This window comes from Lissotriton helveticus, chromosome 8, assembly GCF_964261635.1.
Source record: "Lissotriton helveticus chromosome 8, aLisHel1.1, whole genome shotgun sequence".
NCBI classification, from domain to species: Eukaryota; Metazoa; Chordata; class Amphibia; order Caudata; family Salamandridae; genus Lissotriton; species Lissotriton helveticus.
This window is the reverse complement of record NC_136069.1, coordinates 213,195,037-213,216,136: the sequence shown is the minus strand read 5'-3', so window position 1 is coordinate 213,216,136 and position 21,100 is coordinate 213,195,037. Positions and strand designations below refer to the sequence as shown.

The 21,100-nt window shown below is 45.5% G+C and overlaps 1 protein-coding gene across 1 annotated transcript in view; it reads left to right on the top strand.

Moving 5' to 3' along the window:
* The first annotated feature begins 6,232 nt into the window (after positions 1 to 6,232).
* Positions 6,233 to 21,100, top strand: part of IFNAR1 (interferon alpha and beta receptor subunit 1) — a 215,356-nt gene continuing 200,488 nt past the window's right edge. The window contains exon 1 of the mRNA XM_078656953.1: positions 6,233 to 6,432. Coding sequence (XP_078513079.1) covers positions 6,336 to 6,432 — 97 coding nt within the window. The 5' untranslated portion in view covers positions 6,233 to 6,335. The remainder of the gene's footprint in view (positions 6,433 to 21,100) is intronic.

Below are 21,100 nucleotides of genomic sequence, written 5' to 3'. Positions count from 1 at the left end.
CTTCGCGCAGTCACTTCTCCGCTTTGTCAAGGTCATCTAGCAGGGTCCTTCGTACCCCCGCGATTTTCCCTATGCATTGACCTCGAATTACTACTTTGAAGGCATTCCACTCCAATGCTCTGGATGTGGTGGTGCCCTCATTTTCTGCAAAATAATGCGTGATCCCCTCCTCAAGCGCCGCCCCGAGCAGTGGATCGTCAAGCGCGTCCGGGCGCAGTTGCCAGGTAGGGACACACGGTATCTCAGTCATCCAGTCCAGTGTTACCAGCATGGGGTTATGGTCAGAGAGCGTGCGGGTCAGGTACTCGGTGCGCGCCACGGCAGGCAGCATAAGCGGGGAGCACAATATCGAGTCGAGTCGGACATGGAGGTCATGTATGCTAGAATAATACGAGTAGTCCCGTGCAGTCGGGTGTTGTACCCGCCAAGCGTCCGTCAGTCCCCACCTCTCCTACCAGTCAAGCCTGCCCTTTACTAGTCGGTGCACCGGGGAGTCTCTAAGTGGTGGGTGGGATCTGTCCAAATCAGCGTCCATCACCGAATTAAAGTCCCCTCCTAGCATAATAGGGCCCGCTAAGTATGTCCGGAAATATTCGTCAAATAGGATAGCTGATCAGTGTTTGGTGCATATACACTACATAAGACTATGTCTCGGCCCCTCAGTTTGCCTTCTACAGCCACGTATCTGCCTTCAGGGTCTGAGATGTGCTTTACCACCTGGAATGGAATGCCTGCTCTGACCCAGACCAATACTCCCCTTGCATATGCGGAGTACGCGGTGCTGAACACCTGCCCTCTCCATCTACGCTGCAGCGCCACCCCCTCCTGCTTCGTCAGATGTGTTTCCTGCAGGAACGCTATATGGACTCCCCTTCGAACCAGGTAAGCGTGAACCTTGTGCCTCCTCGCCATTGTGTGCAGCCCCCTCACATTCCAGGTTATACATTTTAATAATTCTTTGCTAGCCATATCCCCACAGTGGCCAGAACAGTACAGCCCAGGTTCGAACTCTAGCGCAGGCAGCGGTTTCTACCTAACAAAACTTCTGGAGGGCTCGCTCCTCCTTTTTACAGTCCCCACCCCGTTCAGAACCAATCAAACACCATAGGAAAGCTTCCCCAACCGCCCTCCTTGCACTCCCCCCCCGAACAGGTCCCAACATCAAAGCATCAGTCCCCATCCAAACTCCAAGAACAAGAAAACAATGCTACTGCACCCTAAACCGCAGTCGGTGCCGCGGTAGCCTTATGGGCCAATGGGGTGTAACCTGGGCCCGAGGACGGCTACTTCAATCCCATCCCCCCGCCTCGTAATCCCCTCACCATTGCATGCAGTAATCCTAACCCGTTTCCCGCCCAGATTATGTCATTAGGAGTGGGCACCCCCAGTTCAGTTACCACCAGCGGCTCTCCCGACCTACGTCCGTATCATGGTCCCACGATTTCCTCCGATGTCTGCGGTGTTACAATCGGTCCCTTAGCACCAGTGATATCTGATAGGTCCGTTTCAGAACCCGTAGCGATGGCGTCCGAGTCCGTGCCTTGGTGCGACCGGGCTGCATCAGCTCCCGCCAGATCCACAACTGCCTGCAGCGCCGCTCTCCTCTCCTCGTCTGTCTGAGACCCCGTGGGTTTTCTGGAGTCTCGTAGGAGCCTGCGGAGCCGTTTTGATTTGCGCTCCGGTAGCCGACGTCGTTCCTCCTCCTCCCTGAATTTTGCTCCATCCGTTCCTGCTTTGTACGTTTCCCACCACGTCCAGGCATCGGCCGACGTAGGGAAAAATAGTGTCTTATCATCTACCAAAACTCTGAGTTTGGCCGGGAAGAGTAATGAGTATCGGATGCCTTCGGCTCTCAGTTCCCTTTTGATGGATAAGAAAGAGGCCCGCAGTTTCTGGGTTTCCATAGTGTAGTCAGGGAACAGCGTCACGTTACAATTGTCCACTTGAAATGGGCCAGCGTCCCTGGCTCTCTGAAGCAGCAAGTCCCTGTCCCGATAGTGTAGTAGCTTGATCACCACCGGTCGGGGAGGCAGGCCCGGCTTGGGAGGTCTGGCCGGGACCGCTCCAGGGTGAAGAATGGGGAGAGTCCCTCCGGAGCGACCACCGATCGAAACCAGTCGTCCAAGTATCCAACCATATCTCCACCCTCTTTTTTTTCCGGCAGGCCCACCAGGCGGACGTTGTTTTGCCTGCTGCGATTTTCTGCGTCCCCTGCTCGTTTTTCGAGCGCCTGTATCCTGTGCAGGGCCTGCTCCAGCTTCACTTCCGCCAATTTATGAGCCGGGACCAGCTCTTGCAAGGCATCCTCCGTGCCCTTGACTCTGTCTTTTAGTTTTGCGTGGTCCGCGCGGAGGATCCCCCGCCCAGTCGCCACCTGTGCGATGTCTTGCTGCAAAGCCTCTTTTGTTGCTGCTATGGCCTCCAGAATGCGGTCCTGAAGTTGCTGCAGGTCGGCAGGGCCCGGCACGACGCTCTCCGGTGGGTCGGAACCGGTGGCCTCTTCCTGTTTCCCCCTGGGTTTCCCCATCGTGTCTCTGCACCAGACGCAGGATTGCCCTCAAGCACCAGTGGGTCACAGGTAACCCCTCGATGGGGTGAGTGCCCTGCAGGGGTCCTCACGTGCTAGTTTTCTCCCGATCCGGTGTACCAACGCGGCCACGGCTCCCCCAGCAAGTTAGTGCAAAATGGTCAGGGAGTCCCTAGGTGCGTAGCCGCTTATGCTCTCACTTCTCAGGACCCACTACTCCCAGAGGGCCAGGACTCAATGCTCCCCGCTGTAGGGTGCCGACTCTCCCAGCTCGGCCTCCAGCGTCTCAACTGACCACCAGGCAGCGGTCGTACAGCAGCACCGCAGAACCACCAGGACCTCCTGCTTCGCCTCTCCGTTCCTCTCGGTCAGATGTACCCTCCAGGGGCGTGTCGCAGCTATCAAAGCGCCATCGGCCGCTAAGCCCAGGCCGCCAAGGCGCACCACCGTTTACCCGCTCGGGTCTCCAGTCCCCCACAGTGGCAGGTCACTATGGCGCCTCGTACTTCTCTTCAGCCCGCTTCCAGCGTGAGGAGGGCCCAGTCAGTGTCTTCGCTGCACCCAGCAAGCGCCAAGCTCAGGCAGCACCTCCCAGGGCAGTGTATAGCAAGCAGTCGCTCACGGCACTCGACCTCAGGGATTCGGGCACCTCCTGTAGCCCAATCCGAACTTCACGTGTTCACCTACTTCGGGCGCTGTTGCTCCCTGAACGCCCCGTGGCCTCCCGCCGCCGCAGGCATTGCCCGCACCTTTCCGCCGGCCCAGGGTCCTTCCTCAGCGCCTCTCACCACCGGGCCCCAGTCGTCGGAAACACCATGCGGCCGCGGGGTCCGCTCTCTGGTCAGGCCCCCCGCCAAGCCAGAGTTCCTCCTCTTGTTGGGTGCCTGTGTCCCCGTGTGCCAGCCCCCTCCGCTGCAGCGTCCATGTACTGCCGCAGCCCCCCCCCGAGGGCTTGGCCACCGCTCCGATGACGCTCCCCTTCACTCTGCGACCAACAGCACTCCCCCTGGTCGCCGCGCCCCACTTCGCTGTGCTGTGTTCTCCGTATGGGGTCTCCCAGTCACAAGGGTTGACGAGGCGCCGCGTTCCCCTTCAGCATCCGCGGGGGCCCAAACCTGCAGTCCAACCGTCTCCCCGCTGGAGGATCGGGGCTCCTGCCTTAAGTTATTCTCTCCAGCTCCCGGCAGCTCCGCTCCAGTCACTGGCGCAGCCTCAGCCCAGCAGGCCAGACATACATGCCCCGACTCCGGTGCCTCACACCCTGCCACAGTACCTCGCAATGCCTCTCAGGTCTGCCGCTGCACCGTCCTCTCCGCTCTGCGCTCCTCCGCCTCCACCTCCCTGGAGCTCGTCAGCCGCCGCAGCCACTCAGGCCCCCCGCGGTCGTCCCCGGATCGGTCCCCGGCAGCGGCCCAGCTCTCAGTTCAAGCCGCCATCTAACGGAGCTTCCTCCAGCTAGGGTCGTCCGAGGTGCCAGCTGGGGTCACGACCCGGGGTGCCGCAGGGCTCGCCGCACCAACGTCTGTGTTCTCCAGGCGGTCCGCCGCTCTCTCTAGGGTGCGCCCCTCTCAAAAACGGACCCAACGCCAAGGCTTCACATCAGCTCCTTTCAGCAACCACGGCATCCGCCATCTTGCGCCCCTATGTGTGCCGGCTCTCGACCTCCGTTCCCGGCCAGCTCCCCCTCGGCCGGCTCCGTTTGCGCTCCCAGGGGTGCCTCTGTGTTCCCTCCGGTCTCCGGCTTATAAATGAGGGCAGCTCCGGGTGTATCTGCGCTGTTTTACAGGATGAATACGGGGATCGGGCGCCATTCCCTCCGGCATCCAAGCCACGCCCCTTCCTCTAACTCCTCATATTTCTCTTTTCAGCCGTGGGACTCCCAAAATGGAACCCAGAGTCTGCCATGTATTGCACCATTCGCAGGCACACATTCACCCAACACAAGCATACATCATACATGCATTGCACAGCATTACATCCTTTGTGTATTGTACTATTCAGAAGCACACATACACCTAGCACATACATATAAAATACATGCACTGCACAGCACAACATCTTTACTGTATTGTACCACTCTCAGACACACATACACCCAGCCAATGCATATAACGTACATGCACTGTACAACACCAAACCTATGTATGCCAAAGGCCAACAAGGCAGAAAGCAGGCGGCTCCTATAAAAAGAAATCAACACTCTTCACAAATTCCCAGCCCCCCCCACCCCCCCGCCAGCAGCAGTTGTGCAATAATGTTGGAGTAGATGTGCATTTGGGGAGAAAGCTGCAAGATAAATATCCAGTGAGATTAATAGACAGTTTCATGTTTGGAAAAACAAAACTATTTGAAGACACAAAACTCTGAAAATAATAACTGGAGTGTATTTGAAGGAGTCTGTTAGACTGATTTGGTTACCGTTGCAATTAAATACTTTGGCTATCAATTACTGCAGACCTGACAGGATGTATTTCTGCCTACATACTTAATGAAAGCCAGTGACTGAAACTGTCAGACACCTACACATATCAGGAATTGGCCAGTTTCTCAAGTCAATGCTCGTCGAATGGTCTGAGCTCTGCCTCTGTTGGTCAGGGTCTAGAGAAATGCACTGAACCATTAGTCAGAGTAGCAAGGGGCAGTAGGATATCCCACTGTATCAGAATGGCCTGCTTTCAGTACTGAATGGTGGTATCCAACCTACTCACATTACCATCCAGACACTGCAGCACTACTCCTAAAGGTTTTGTTGAGCTTTATTTCAGTCACTTCTACCTAATACTTGAATCTGTCGCTCTAATTAAGTGGTGGGGAGTTGCATTGGCTGGTATTTTTTCCAGCAAAGGTGGCAACTTTAAAAAAAAAACAGGTAGGGTGACTTTGGGGCTATTGATAACACCACTCCCTTCTCGGATGCTCAACAGTATGTCTGTCCATCGGTGGCTCCGAGGATCAGGTGACTGATGTACCTACTTAATGTGACTACTGCAAAATGCCCAGTTTATGTGCCTACTGCCAAGCACAGCGCACGGCATGCAGGTTACAGTTTAGCATTTTAAGTAGGTAGCTCAGTGGGTTACTGCTTTTGCTGCAGATATCCTTGTGGTTCCTGTGGGTCAGAAATTATAATCCTTGTAATATAGTTTAGGGAGTTAACCAATTTCTAGGAACCTTGTGTTTTTACTTAATCTTTCTAATGCTAAGGTCCCTAAAAAGATTTGCTTTCAGTGGTAGTAAAAAGTAAACACCCATTAGTGGGGTTAATAACCCTTTCGTTGGTTGATACATTTTGCTTTTTAGTAAGCATGTTTGCATGTTTTTAAAATGTAAATAACTCGAACTGCCTGAATGTTTACTCAATACTGCAATGTATTTATTATACAAACCAAAGAAAAAAATCTATTTTGACTTGTGTCAGCTGTTCACTTATGCATTCGTGTCTTCTGACCGTGACCGCTCTCATTTGTAAAGGTTTACACCCTCTCTCGCCCCTCCTTGAAGCCAGCCTTTCTTAGCCCCCTACCGCCTCTTCCTCTACCCCTCTGTGCCTTCACAACAGTCCCCAGTTCTCGGATTCAGGTGACCGCAGGCACAGGTAGTTCAAAGGCCGGACGCGCCCTGCGATGTGTTTTTTTCCTCTCCCAGGCTTCAGATCGCCCCTCCCCTGACAGCCCCATCACGCCTCGGCTGACACCGCGGTCACGAGCACAGCTGAGCTGAGGCGTCGGGTCTGCGCGTGCGCTCGCGCGCCTGCCTCCTGACGTGTGGTCGTACTGTAGCTTTGGAACGCAAGCTTCCCATTGCAAGCATGGAGCGGGCTCCATGTTGCCGTTCGCAGGTAGTGCTGGCTGCCGCCCTGCTCCTGCTGGACAGTTCCTGGAGAGCGGCGGAGTGCGACGCCTCAGGTGAGACCAGTGCAGCTCCTGCCCGGTCTGTGGCAAGCTGCCTCCGCCTTCCTGGACTGTACCCAGACCCATCGCTGTAGTGTTGTTGTTCTTAGGTTTCTTCGAGCAGAGTGGGTTTTGGAACCCAAGGATTGACTTTTATACAGGCTCTCAGGTTTGAGTTTTGGTGCAGAGTGTTCACTATATGTGGTGCTTTGTTGTTGAATAATGCCACATCGAAGCAGCAGCCTTTCATTTATTTATATCTGGTGTTTTCGCACCTTGGCTTTAGACAAAAATACTTTCACTTTCTGTACGGCGAGGTTCTTCGTGCTGCCTGGATCTTCCCAGTGTTCTTTCATCTTATGCTTCGGGAGGAGGCTATAGTCATCCTGCATCTGTTAGCCTTTTCGTTGCCCCTCTCTGCTTGCCAATGTTTACCAATGTATGGCTCGTGCTCACCATGCGCTGTTTTACTTTGTATATTTGATTTTGCCCAGGCTAGTATGTTTCCTTTATAATAAGCTGTTTTATGGATGTAATGCCATTATGTATTTTTATAATCTTTAGGTATTTACATGATGACTGGCGCATATATATGCAACATTTATGTTTTAGGGTTTGTTTACATGTTTCCTTTATAATCAGCATTTTTATGGATGCGATGCCATTATGTATTTTTATAATCTTTAGGTATTTACTTTGATGACTGACACATACTAATGCAACATTTATGTTTTAGGGTTTGTTTACATTATACAGCATTTATGTGTTCAGTGTTTCTGTGGAATGTGGTGCCAGAGAGGGGTGGACTTCGACCCGGGTGGGAGTCTCGTCTATAGGGATATACTGGTATATGAGAGGGAGAGAATTTATGCCGAAATATTCTCGAACTAAAAGTTTAGCCTTCAGATCATGACGATAGGCAGGTAAGTGTGGTATCCCGCTGCTTCAGGCAGGAGAGCTATTACTCCAGTTATGCAGATGTGCCAAGTGCCATCTTTTCAAGGCATTACGTTTTTTTAGGCTACATGGATGACTTTTGTTTAATGTTTAAACAATGCTGTGCTGCCGCACAGTGCTTTAAATGGGCCGGTATTGAGTACCGGTGTACCGGCTCTTTTTTATGTTGAGAGGTAGAGTACCGGCACTTCTCAGGAGAAATGTAATATTTTTTAGCGGAGAGTACCGGCACTTCTCAGAAACAAGCAGGTACTCTGGTACATAGTACCTGCACTTCTACTACTACAACACACATTTTACGCACACCACTTTCAAATGTCACCAGCCGCCACTGCTTTTTAATTTTACATTCAAGCACTGCTCCCGCAAATTACAGAGATGTTACGTTGCTCTGTTTTTACACCATGGAGCTCTCCTTACAGTATCACATCTCAGCCAGTAGAAAAGCTCCGTGGACTAATGTATCTATTTGTAGAGCTCGGTGTGTAACCTAACGATCACACCTTTGCGCGAGTCTTTCATCCTTCAGAGCAGTGCCTAATTTGTGCCGGTGGTTGTCGGTGGCCAGCACCAGCGCTTATTTTTTTTGGACCGGGACTTATTCAAATGATTGATTCCTTCTGCGGGCACCTGTGCTTAATTTGTGCCAACCCTGAGTTCTGACACCTACATGCAAAGAGTGGATGGTGCAGCCCTATAATGCACGCGTTGCTAAATTTTCCTTAACTGTATGCACAATGGATTATTATGGATTATTACTTAAAACAGGCTTGCTAAAATAGGTTTTGTTATGACTCCTCCGACGTGCACCGATCGATTTTCAGCCTGTATTGCGTTAGAGAACCCTCACTTCACAACCTGTGTTTATTTCCGGTTCTTACTAAAAAAAAATATATACAGGCCATTATGCCCTCACATATGCATTAAAAAAATGGTGCCAAATCGAGGCGCAGGATACTGTTACATGTATACAAGTAAACATATGTTTCTCCTCCACCTGAAAAATGACCGCAAGGAATAAGAAACAGCACAATAATCTGAAAAAATACACGCCGGCACTAAAACAAAACACAGAAATTCAGTGATTGTGTGTAATAACTTAACTAGTGGCCTTCCTACCCAGACAACCAGATTTAATCATTAATTTGCAAGAGAGGCAGAACCTGCACTAGTGGTGGGTGTGGGAGAGGCCTCTAAAATTGATAAATTAAGTACGGTTTCAAAGGTCAATACAACGAGTACCATTTAGTTTGGTAAAGGAGGGATACATAACACAGCACTCTGACTTTATACAGCAGACCCGTCCCTCCGAGGCAAACAACAGTGCTCAGTTTTGACATATTTTCTTGTCTGTTGTATGTACTCTCTTTTTATTTTGCAGTATGTTTTCAATGTGAATATGTATTAGCTTAAGGCGTTCCTTATTTGTGTATATTTTTCTGAATACATTTCTGGTGTTATTTGATGAAACAGTACAATTGATTGTCTACACACTACTAGATCTGTGTATTTTATGATACTTCTGACCAATACATTTTATTTTTTAAAGAAAATTATTGTTTCTATTGTTAGCCTTGGGTATACATTTATATTTCCCTTACATGAGTGATGTGAGCTTGAACGAGTGAGATTTAGGTGTACATTGTGAATACCATTAGTCCTGAAGTACATTCTAAAGGAAACTTATTTTATGATTCGGCTTTTAGGCAGCAAGGCTGTTCATCGGGTCACCCAGTTGTCACTATTTCGTGATAAAATACCATTCCTCTTGGTACTTAGATGTCTGCAGGCCCAGGCTGTGTGCAGCAGATATACTCACGCCTAAGGTTACACAAGGTTACAGGCTACCGCTTCATATAGCAGGGATATCCTCAAATAACATTCATTGCAGGCTCAGCTTTAGGCGGCAGAGCTGTCCCTCAGGCACCAGTGCTGTCCAGGCCCAGGCTTTAGACATTAACTGTGGGGAAGTGCCCCAAGTAGGGCCCTGAATCTTGTACGTAATAAATAGATGCAACGTAGGTGACATCACAGGGAGCGCCTTCTCCCGATGTTTCATCCAGTGACGTCACAGAACACGGTGTAAATATTGTGAACATTGTTTCAGGGGTTTATTGCAAGGTGGGAGCCGGGCCGCTGCACAGTTGGTGCAGCCAAGCAAAGCACCCACCACACTAGCCGTGGCCGCGCTGTTTAATTTGAGGCCATGCACCCTCGTGACAAACATTTTCCCGTTGCCGTTTACATGGTACGTTGCTTGTTTATTTATCAAGCCCACATACGCTATAGCTTCTTGACGGCATATGAATACTGTCGACAGGATATTTATCATAAAAATGGACAGAATGTGAAGAGGAGATAAAACAGTGAGCCAGAATAATACAGTGTGTCAAGAAGTAAGAACTTCTATTTGAGAAAAAAGCAACTCTATTAGAACTATTCAAACCTAAGATTTGAGCTTTCTGTGAAACTTTAGTAAAGAAGATTCTCGGCATAAGGACAGTGGCTTTGCCAATGCTGGGGGACGTTTCAGGAGCTAAGGGTGTGGCGGCAGGTCTGCATAGCCATGCCAGTCTACCAGCCGTGATCCTTGAAGCTGGTACTTAAGCGGGCGCCTCTCATTAGAAATAAATGGATGCCCCTCTCCCACTGGCAGGTGTCTTACAGTGTGGGGTGGGGAGCATTTTTAGGATGTTTCTATCTTTGACCCAAGTAGCTTACATGGCGATTCCACACAGTAGAGATGCCTGCAGAGGGCCACCCTGACATTGTGTGGCCTCTCGATGGCAATGCCTCCATCGGAGGCTCTGCTGTTTCCTCATAGGAAGCATTGTATTCCTTCTCAACCTAAACGAGATGGGTGAACAGAGATGAGGGAATGTCTGCCTTTTTTGGTGGATGTCATATTGGTACATTCCTCTAAATGAGGTATAAATTGCTAAATATGTCACTCTCACCTAGCTGACAGCAGCCAGACACAATCTTCCTGTGATCAGGAAAGTCATTGTACCGTGATCCCCCTATAAAGCGGTGCCTCCCCAGAGCACCTATTTAGAGGTCAGTTCTTTAATGAAGATCAACGCTGCCAACATTGGCATTTCTATTTCCCCCACTCCATTTCTGCTGACCTTTAAATAGGTGCTTAGTCTGTAGCCCCAGGGACTGCTCACCTTTATACGGTTAAACTACCAGTGAATGATAACTAAGCAACTCTTGATGGCTCGTGAGTTGAGGACGCACTGTTAGTCACGAGATAGCTGCTGGCTAAGAGATCGCAGTCTCTTATCCTTCTCAGGTCGATCAAATTGAGTAAGAGTGACACAACAACAGAAAATTATACATGCGCCTTGAAAGCGGTTCAGATGGGCTACTTTTCTTGAGAATGCACTCAATGGAGTATGAAGAAATTTACATTTTTTATATGTATTCCAGGCCGCGCAAAATGTGAAATAAAAACGTGAAATACTATTCACATGCTGTTATTTTCTTCTTGAGTTGTGCAGTTCTTCTCGGAATTTGTTGGAAGGGGTTTCTAGCTGTGAAAGCTGCATATTTTCAACATCGGCAGGAGTAGTTTTCAGAATGCAGTTTACCTCCACCGCCCCTAAGCCACTCCTTGACCTCATCCCCACGGATTGTGGTCGCCCACTCCTTCTGCACTCAGCTCTTATTTCCTTATCTCCTCACCCTCTGCCATTCAGAACATTCTCTGCCCCTCGCCACAGGTTATCCTCGCCCCCTCACTCAACTCTGTATAGCCCAGCCCTTCTTGTCCTCGTGTTACATATGTATCACTTCATTTTTGTCTCATTCTCAATTACTGAATTATTGCTTCCGCCTACTTTTCATTCCCTCAGCCGTTCTCCTGGTTCCTCCTGCTCGGCGCCACCCCCTCTTCTTATCTTTCTGCCCAGTTGTTCCTTTATCGTAGCAAGGGGTGCAGCAGACTTCTTGTTACTATGGGCGTGCACCTTCAATATCATAAAGATTAATGCCAAAGGAAAGACAGCATACTTGTAATGATGTAATAAAAGTTAAGTACCACACTGTACTCCTTTGCAATAATGAAACTCAGAATGCATGTTAGGTTAGGACTGCTCCACCCTCGAGGTGTAAGCAAAGGAGTATTAAAAGAATATCTGAACTTCTGAGTGGCACATCAACTTGTAATGGTCTCCAATGTTATCTTTGGCTGTCAGGTGATTAGACGAGGGTGTTAAAGAAAGTCTACCGGCATGCCAATTCGAAATCAGTAGAGTGTTTGCTAACAATAAAAATATATATGTGAATCACAGAGACAGGCGAAACCCCAAATGAGCATAAGATGAACAGGCAGAGAGATAAGACTCAGCTCTGTACATGGCTCCTATGTAGGTTCATGGGATTCAAATACAAGAACAGCATTCAGGTAGGAACAGAATTGTAAGCTGTCGTTGTTGAGCAAGCTACTGAACTTTCTCGCTTCATGTGTCAAGAATGGAAATGAGGCATTGCATGTCATAGATGAACATACGTTGAATGCATGGTTAGGATGAGCAGGAAGATGGCTGCAGAGGTACACAGAGGCAGCAAGTTTAAAATTTAAAACAGACTCTAGAGTATCTCGGACTAGATAACATAAACTCTGTTTTCCACTATTATGTCTGTAATAGGCTTTTGTCCTTTGTAGGTTGAGCATTCAAGACCTCTTGTATATACTTTAGTATATACTTATATGTGTATGTACTTTGTGGGCTCTGGAGATCAGCCCTAGGATTGGTCCGCTTCCGCTTAACGACTTTGTTTTTCTGTTCTACTGCCTCTATTTAACTGTCTTGATAGAAAACGACCAGCAGAGGTCGGTAAAATGCCAGTATTGCTTTCTGCTGAGGGACTTTCTTTTTTTAAAAATTTCTGGCAACTGCCTCTATTTAATTTTCTTGATGGAAAACAACCAGCAGAGGCCAATAAAATACCAGAATCACTTTAGCATTCTCTAGATTCCAGACCATAGAAATTGTCTTCCACGAGCACCTGTAGACATTATTTTTTCCAAATCTTGTATTTTCAGTGATATGACCACCGAAGGCCCAGATTTTATATTAAAAACAGAGCTTTGGACTATACCATTTCCTGCTGAAAGGCAATATTTCTCTCTCTGTGTTCCCATACATGGCTTGTCACGCAGTTTGGTGCTTACTGTCCCTCCATGTTAAAGAACAGTAGATGTTTCAGCACCCAGGCTAATGTGCTGCATAGCTAAATACATAGTAGGTCCCAAAGGTGAGACCGATTGCATTGCAAATGCTTGTTCAAGATTGTCATCTGTAAATCAGGAAAAGGAATGGCCACCATATTGAATGCTGTCTTGAAAAAGGTCATATTATTGGTCCTGAGCAATAAATGCTAAAGGTTTTAACTGCACATCATATGTGTAACACTGTCATTATTTCCTAGTAGTAGAGGTTTTGTGTGTGTGTGTGTGTGCATATAGAAAATGTAATCACTGAAAATAAATGGGAAGAGGTACGTTATAGTTTCTTCTGTTCACTTTAACATACGAATGAAGAGTCAGAATTTCCCTTAAGAACTACGTGGTTATGAAATAAAGCAAACAAACCCTACTAAGTGACTTCCGGGGGTAGCGTCAGCACAAGCAAGGAAATCCATGAGAGGTGGCGAAGGAGGAGAGTGGAAAACTGAACCACTGCTGTACTACACAAATTGTGCAAGTATTTTAAATTGACATCTCGGTCCTGAAGAAGGGCATAGTGGGGCTGAAACATGTCGACCAATCTTGAACAAATTTACGTATAGTGGATCCAGTTACATGATCCGCATCTATACAGAATTATCCTTTTAATAATTCTTGAATCACTTATTTTATTAAAGATTTCCTTTGTTGATCCAAGGATTTTTTAGACTCACTACTTTATTATTTTCTTGGGAGTACTATTTCTGGACACTGCTACAAATGCCAGTGGTTACATCCGGGTGGAGGTTGCATACAACTGTAAAAAAGCCCTATGATGATGTACCCACGCTACATATAACGGTGGAGAATCAAATTATACCACCACATCACTTACGTGCGTGTATGAGTAAGTATCAGTAAGACAGCCCACCCCCCTGAGAAGAACCCAAAGGAATTTAGGTTCTACACCGTCAATTGCAGATCATTTCCGCAGCACAAACTTGATATCTTTCACCTCTTATTAGAAGAAAAGCCGAGTGCTGTATTTCTGACAGAGACTTGGCTACACGATAGTGCAGGACCAGATGTGGCTACCTCCCTTCCCCCGAATTATGCCATCGTCAGAAGGGATCGAGTGGGACAAGTGGGAGGGGGCATCGCAATTATCTATAGTAGAGAGCTTACGTGCAACATTGAAACAGTCAATATACCCGACTGCGAAGCGGCATTTTTCAAAATTGCTCTTAGTCTCAACTTTACGTTTTCCAGAGTGTTGATTTATCGGCCACCCGGGACTGGTACCTCATGGGCTGCAAATCTTGCTAACCATATCTCACCTTACCACCATAATGCTCAAAACCTTACCGTATTGGGGGACCTCAACCTTCATTTGGAGGATGTAACCAATACTGCCTGTACAAATCTCTTAGAGGATTTTGCAGCATTAAATATGACTTTGCTTAATAAGGGCCCCACACACAAAGCTGGTCACCTATTAGACCCTATTATCTCTAATATGAAGGAACTGAAATGGCTAACGACTGACCCTATTTGTTGGTCCGACCATTATCTTACACTCTTCAGTATTACGTTAAAGGAGCCCACACGCCCTTCCTCGGTTCGCCCAGGGATCCTCATGAGGAACTGGAAATTATTAAATACGACCGAGCTGCATACTGCACTGAGGAAAAATCCCCCTGTCCACGACCAAGATATGGAAAGCACTGCATTCGCTACACATAAGTGGCTTGAGGATGCAGTTGACGCTTGCCTTCCCACATCCCGTTGTAGAGGGAAGGCGCATCGCCCTCCTGCCCCTTGGTACTCCGAGTCTTTGAAGTTAGAAAAATCTAAATGCAAAGCACTTGAAAGGCAATGGCGCAAAAAGTATGACCCGAGCAAAAAGGAGGCTTATCGCAAGGCTAGGAATATCTATCATTCGGCCTGTATGAAAGCCAAAGCCTGCTATGTTGCAGATACCATCAATGCGGCCACCAATAGAGCTCGTACTCTTTTTGATACGGTGAAGGAATTGGCCGGGGAAAAATCTATGGCAGCGGCCTGTCCTCTTAGTACTCAAAAATGCCAAGATTTGGCTTCTTTTTTTGTTGATAAGATTGAAATTATTATCTCCAATATCAATAAAAACAATACAGTTATGGATGGTCAGGTAGACACTATTCCAGCTAACACAGGAGGGCATTGTTTAGAATCTTGGCCCCTCATCACCTTGGACATTTTGAAACCACTACTGAAATCTATCAAATCGGGTTCCCCACGTGACCCAATTCCAATGAGTGTCATAAATCAGATGGATGATTATTCTTTATCAATCATCACGGAGACACTCAATGCATCCATTCAACTTGCTACAGTCCCAGCGGCATGGAAACATGCCATGGTGAGTCCATTGTTAAAAAAGCCCACTGCCGATCCGGAGGTCTTGGCCAATTATCGCCCGATTTCCCTGCTTCCCGCTTTTTCTAAAATCCTCGAGAAACACATTCATGGTGCTCTCACAATATTCACAGAAAACAACTGTTTACTCCACAACTCTCAGTCCGGATTTAGGGCAGGGTACTCTACAGAAACTGCCCTTCTTGGAGTAACAGAGAGGATCAGGGAACTCTTAGACGATGGCCAAACTGTCGCACTTATCTTGCTGGACTTAAGTGCGGCCTTCAATACCATTTCTCACTCCAGACTGCTAGCCAGGCTGGGGGAAAATGGTATCGGTGGCGCAGCGCTGGAATGGACACGGTCATATCTGTCCCATCGCACCTTCCAGATTTCTTCCTCCCAGGCCTGTTCTGACATATTTAACTCCCCCCATGGTGTGCCACAGGGCTCAATTTTGAGTCCGCTGTTTTTTAATCTTTATCTCCGTCCACTTGCCGATCTAGTGGAGAGATCCGGTCTTGCCTGAATGACCTACGCAGATGATTCACAGATTATTTTTTCACTTTCGAAGTCTGACCCTCTAGCTCCATCTGTGCTCAATCAAGGTCTTCAGGAAATCTTCAGCTGGATGTCAAACAACCAGCTGAAGCTTAATGGGGAGAACACGGAGATCCTCCTACTAGGAAAGAATAAGGACCTCTGGAGTGCCCTCCACTGGCCATCGTCTTTGGGCGCTCTTCCTACACCAGCTACCCAGGTCAGAAATCTTGGGGTCTCCATTGACAACTCACTATCCATGAAGCAACAGGCCAATAAAGTGGCGTGCATCTGTTTTACCATCCTTAAATGGTTGCGTAAAATCTTATGGATGCTGCCTCCTGCCACCCAGAAGACCGTAGTCAATGCTCTTATTACATCTCGGCTTGACTACGGTAACATCCTCTATCTGGGCTCAAACCAAGTAGTGTTAAGACGACTCCAACTCGTCCAGAATTCCGCTGCTAGGTTGCTGTGCAAAATCCCCAGAACAGCAAGGATCTCAAAGCACCTCAGGGACCTGCATTGGCTCAGGGTGGAGAACCGAGTTAGGTTCAAAGCCCTGAGCTACTTGTTTAAAATTAAAGCCGGCACTGCTCCCAAATATTTACAAGATCTTGCTAGTCCCTACCTTCCTAAACGCAGCCTGCGATCTTTAACTGCAGCGAACTTTGCAGTGCCCAGGTTCAAATTGGCGAGAATTGGAGGAAGATCCTTTTCTTTTTTGGGGCCTACCCTTTGGAATTCTCTTCCCCCCCATATCCGTAAGGAAGAAAATTTCTCCAGCTTCAGGAAAAGCATTAAGACCTGGCTTTTTGACAAATAACTGTCAGTTCGTTCTCCTCTCTTCAAAGGTGTAGCTCAGTTTTACAGTCTCGGCGCCGGGAAACCCTTTGTGGGTATCTGTGCGCCTTACAAATGTAAAAAATAAATAAATAAATAAATAAATAAATGAGGGTTTTTTAAGAAGGTCTAAAAAAAACCTGGTGCTGTAGTATCAAGTGATCCACTCTCCACTTGATTTTTTTGATTTATTTGATGTATTGATAGTGGCAGTTTTGGCAGTGGCAGTTCATATTGGTGGTGATGGAATTTCTATTTATTTACGATTTTCTATAGGTGTGCTATACCTAGGAAGGTGTAAAGTGCACTTTACAAATAAGCAGACAAATGAAATACTGGAATGAGAATTTAAGATAGGAGAAAACCAGAACACAACAGATAGAGTGAGGCACCCGTAGTGATTTGCAAAAAAACACAGTTATGGTGGAGCTGGAACAAGTTCATTTTTAATAGTTTCCTGAAGGTAAACAGATCTGAATGGAGTAAGAGATACTGGAAGGCAATTTTAGAGATTGGATGTAGCAATCATAAAGGACTAAGCCGCTGATGCAGGGGGAGTCAATCCTTGATCCTTTCTCTCTTTCGTAGATGTTGAGGGGTGCTAGTAGGAAGGGCAATCCGAGTGAAACATTAAGTGCATCAGACAGTCAATTTTGAACTGTATTCTGGCATCAATATGCAGCCAGTGAAGTGGTTGGTGGTGGTACTGGTGGGTTTATTGGTGTTGGTTGTATTGGTGGTTTTATTGGTGTTGATTGTATTGGTGGTTCTGTGGTAGTTGTGGTATAGGCGGTGGTCTGGTGTTAGTGGTGCTAGTGATACTGTTGGTGGTATTGATATTGGTGACGAGAGAGAAATATGCAAAGCCAACTCGATGTATAGTAAAAGAATTGAGAAGAAAGGATGAGCAGGACAGCTAACACTGTCTGCAGCTATACCTAAAAACGGGTTTCCTGTAGAAGAAAACTAAAAGTTACTACGTCGTGTAAAGCATGCATGCAAATTTGCATAGTTCCTTATCATTTTGCACAGGGTTTGGAATTTCCTAGTCTATTTGTAATGACTTGTAGGATCTACCAAAAGGACGTTAGTTGCTGATTATGCTGAAATGTACTTTCTTTCAAACAAAACAACCATTTGAATGTCTTTATCTTCAGAAATTATTTTAAATCCCATTCTCCTGATTTTCATAAATGTAGTAATCCGAGAACATAGCATATTATTAGATTCAGCCGTACACAAATAAGCTGCTTCCAAAATATTATTATTAGCATTAAAAAGAGGTTTTAGAAATATTTTTTGTTTATAAAGTAATCTTGGAATTAAACTAATTTAATGTGATTGATGTTTCTTTGCGTAAATATGACACCTGCAGGTCTGTTTAACGGATTGGGGGTGTACCCCACAAAAAACAAATTTCCTAACTGAAAGTAAGATAAAATTTTGTCCCAGAAACTAATCTTGTATATAACAAGACAGAGTGCTCATTAGATATCTCTACAGAGAAAAAACAGTATAACTTTTTAAGACAAAGGGCCCAATTAGCAAACACAAATCTTCTGGAAGAGATCACTGCGCTTGTAGATTTGCGTTGTGTCGGCGAGAGAATGTCTGCCTAAACGCAATTCAGCAACTCTTGGTGAAGATTTATGCTTATTAGTAGGAGTGCGTGTCCCCATCTCCGTACACGGGTGTGTGGGATGTGCCGAACTCAAAATACGATTGTAGAGTTGCTACTTGTAACTTTAGGGATATATTTTAGGTATAAATCCTCCATTGGTATTTTTACATAGTGTAGGCAGAAATACCCGAATTAAAACGAATAGGGATTCACCATAGGAAATTAATGCTCACCTGACATTCGTTTTAAGGGGAAGCAGAAAAATACAGCTCACACTCCGATCTCTGCCCTGTTTCTCTAGTGCCGTGAGATGTCGAGGAGCTTTGTGTGTCTCTTTGTTTGGGACATGCAGCTGTCTTTGAGTATGTCTAGAGTATTGTTATGGTAGATGAGTCATGCTTATTTCTTTTATAATTCATTAACAATTTACGTTTGTAATTTTCCAAGTATGTCCACCTGTTATTTTTATATTTGTACATTGATTTTTGTGTAGGTCTATGTTGTGTCGAAGGTTGCATGGCCATTTGCAAAAGAATTTTATTTTTTGATATAGTTTTTCATTTCTACAACGTGGTTCATACGGGTGTCTGCGAAGAGTTGTTTCCTTTAGGGATTCCAATTTTACTCTGTAGCTGTATCTAAAACGCTGTATACTGTCGGATATCAGTGGAACTCCAGGAGGATGCATACGGAGGCATATACTTCTCTTCCTGTTGCTAGGGCAATCCTAGTTCATTGCCATTGAATCTACTTCATTGCCATTGAATCTACATTTTCATCACAACATAATGCATTTGAATATATGATAAGCCCTTGCCATGTAACATTCATTTATTAAAGTTCTTGATGCTCCTTAGACACTTTTTGCTGCTTAAATAAAAAAATAAAATGCTTTAGGCTCCAACGTTGTTTCTTAATTACTTCATCCACCTTAGGCTAATATATTTATCATATGAATGTGAGGGAGGACTTGTTACGAATATTTATATAAAAGTCATTCACATTCGGTCTGCCCTGGTCATTCATCAAAGAAGAAAAAAAATCCTTCAGATCCCCGCCTTTGCCTTTCACTCACTCCCTACACTACTCTCCACAAAAATTGATGCCAGTTTCTTAACCCCCTTGATTTTGCAATTTGCGTCATGTTACCTATGACCAAAGAGTAGTAGGTTACCTAGTAAGATATCTATTTTTGCTTTGAATTGGCACTAGACGTGGTCCAAAAAACATTGCTTGCTTTGCTGTGCTCTAATCAACACAAACCCCCCCCCGTACACATTTGGACTTAATTTGCAGAAGAAGACATCTGCATGCTACTGGTTTGATTTACTGTGCTCCTGAGTTTTAATACAGTTGGTTCAGGATAGAGCCAAGATAGAAGGCGTCTGAAACCGTTTTTTACAAGTCATTTGCTATCACCTGTTAGTAACCAGTTCATTGCTAATCTTTTTGAAGCCACTGCAGCGTTTTCCTTTTTAGGTCTGACTTCTTTAGCTATCTGGATTACCTCATGTCACAATTTCTTTAAAAAATGTAGTATGCATATTAGTAGTACAGGGAATGGGTGGGCTTTGATTAGCCCCCTTAAGCTAGTGGACTTCATAGATTGTTCATGGTTTGCATTTGCTTGGATTAGCTGTCTGTCAAAGCTCTGGAATTTTGTGGCTGGTTACATTGTCCTGTTTTGGGTTTCCATCAGGTTTTGCTAATGGGGCATCAAGTAGTCCTTATCTTAAACTGCAGGTGCAACATGACATGTATCTTGTATTTGAGATGTTCTTTGAAGTATTTATTTTGCAAACGCATCAACATTTTAATTGTTTATTTTTTGTTTTTGCATTTGGTGTTGTTTGGATATCTTAGTCTGTCATCAAGACACTGTTGTTTATTTGTTTTACTCTGCAGTTGTGAAAAATGTTGGATTTTTTGTTTCCAAATAAAGATGTATGCTCAGCTAAGCTTTCTCAACAATGCAACAAACATAATGGCCTTATGTCAGGGTATCTGCTATGCAATATTTTGCTTGATGTGCCTTTTAATTTCACTATTTACAAAATAAACTTAATATTCTCACGCATTTTCACAATACTCTTGGATGGTACTTAAAAAGAAATAGCGGTTTATCAAGTTTTATTTTATATTATATCTTTATCACGTCTATGACCTATCAGTTTTTGATAGAGCATTGATTTTCAGCAATTACGTTTTGTAAAAACATCAACATTTTCTCCTACCAGACCAGTCCATTTCACTACTCTTCACTCTTTATTGGGAGCAGGTCCATTTAGACTTGACACCAGTGCTTTTGTTTGAAGTGGTCTTGTTTTGCTGTATTACCACATGCAGAATTCTCTATATAATTTCCCTTCGTTGACACAGTCATTCTTTTAGGTTACCCTACATTTATTGTGTGTGATCTCAGGAGTATGCTATTATATTTTACTTAGTAGTGTCTCAGGCATTATATTTCAACACATTTTTTTTGTCATCAGGGAGTTTTCTTTCAAGTTGGATGCTAATACCAGTATTATGGTTTTCCATTTGTCATGTCACATGCCTTTGTCTGTTAACCTTTGTTTCCTTTCAGTAGCTGTCACGTCTGCTCCGGCCTATTTCTTAACATAATTTAGCCATCATTTAATTTTTGAGGGGCTGCTTGCCTTCCATGCCATTGCTAAATTTCTTTTAACTATCTAGCTAATGCCAAATCCACAGAATTGCAGGTTTGTTTAGCATTAGCACTCTTTGCTCTATGCCCTAGTCCCAATAAACCTATGTAATGGAGTCATTTTTCATCTTTTATCAATTGCTTGTGAGATTTTTGCAGTTATTTCCTTCCGCGTATTGTTTTATCTGTTACCTATGAGATTATTGCAGTTATGTCCCCCATTACTGTTAAATCACATTGCTGCCAAGCCATTTCCTCCTAGAACGGTAAGTCCTTTTTTTTATATTTAAGGCACTTCCCCCTTAAGCCTTTCTATCTTTAATTCCAAAAAGTTGTCCTGGCCAAATTTCTGTTTTTTTCCCCACATCTTGGGGATTCTAAAGGTTTCCAGGATTTCTGGATTTCCCTGGTGGGGACAGAGAAAATATCCAAAATATAGCAAAAGGTTAAGGTTTTTGGTTAAATAAGGATAAAAGTGCTGTGT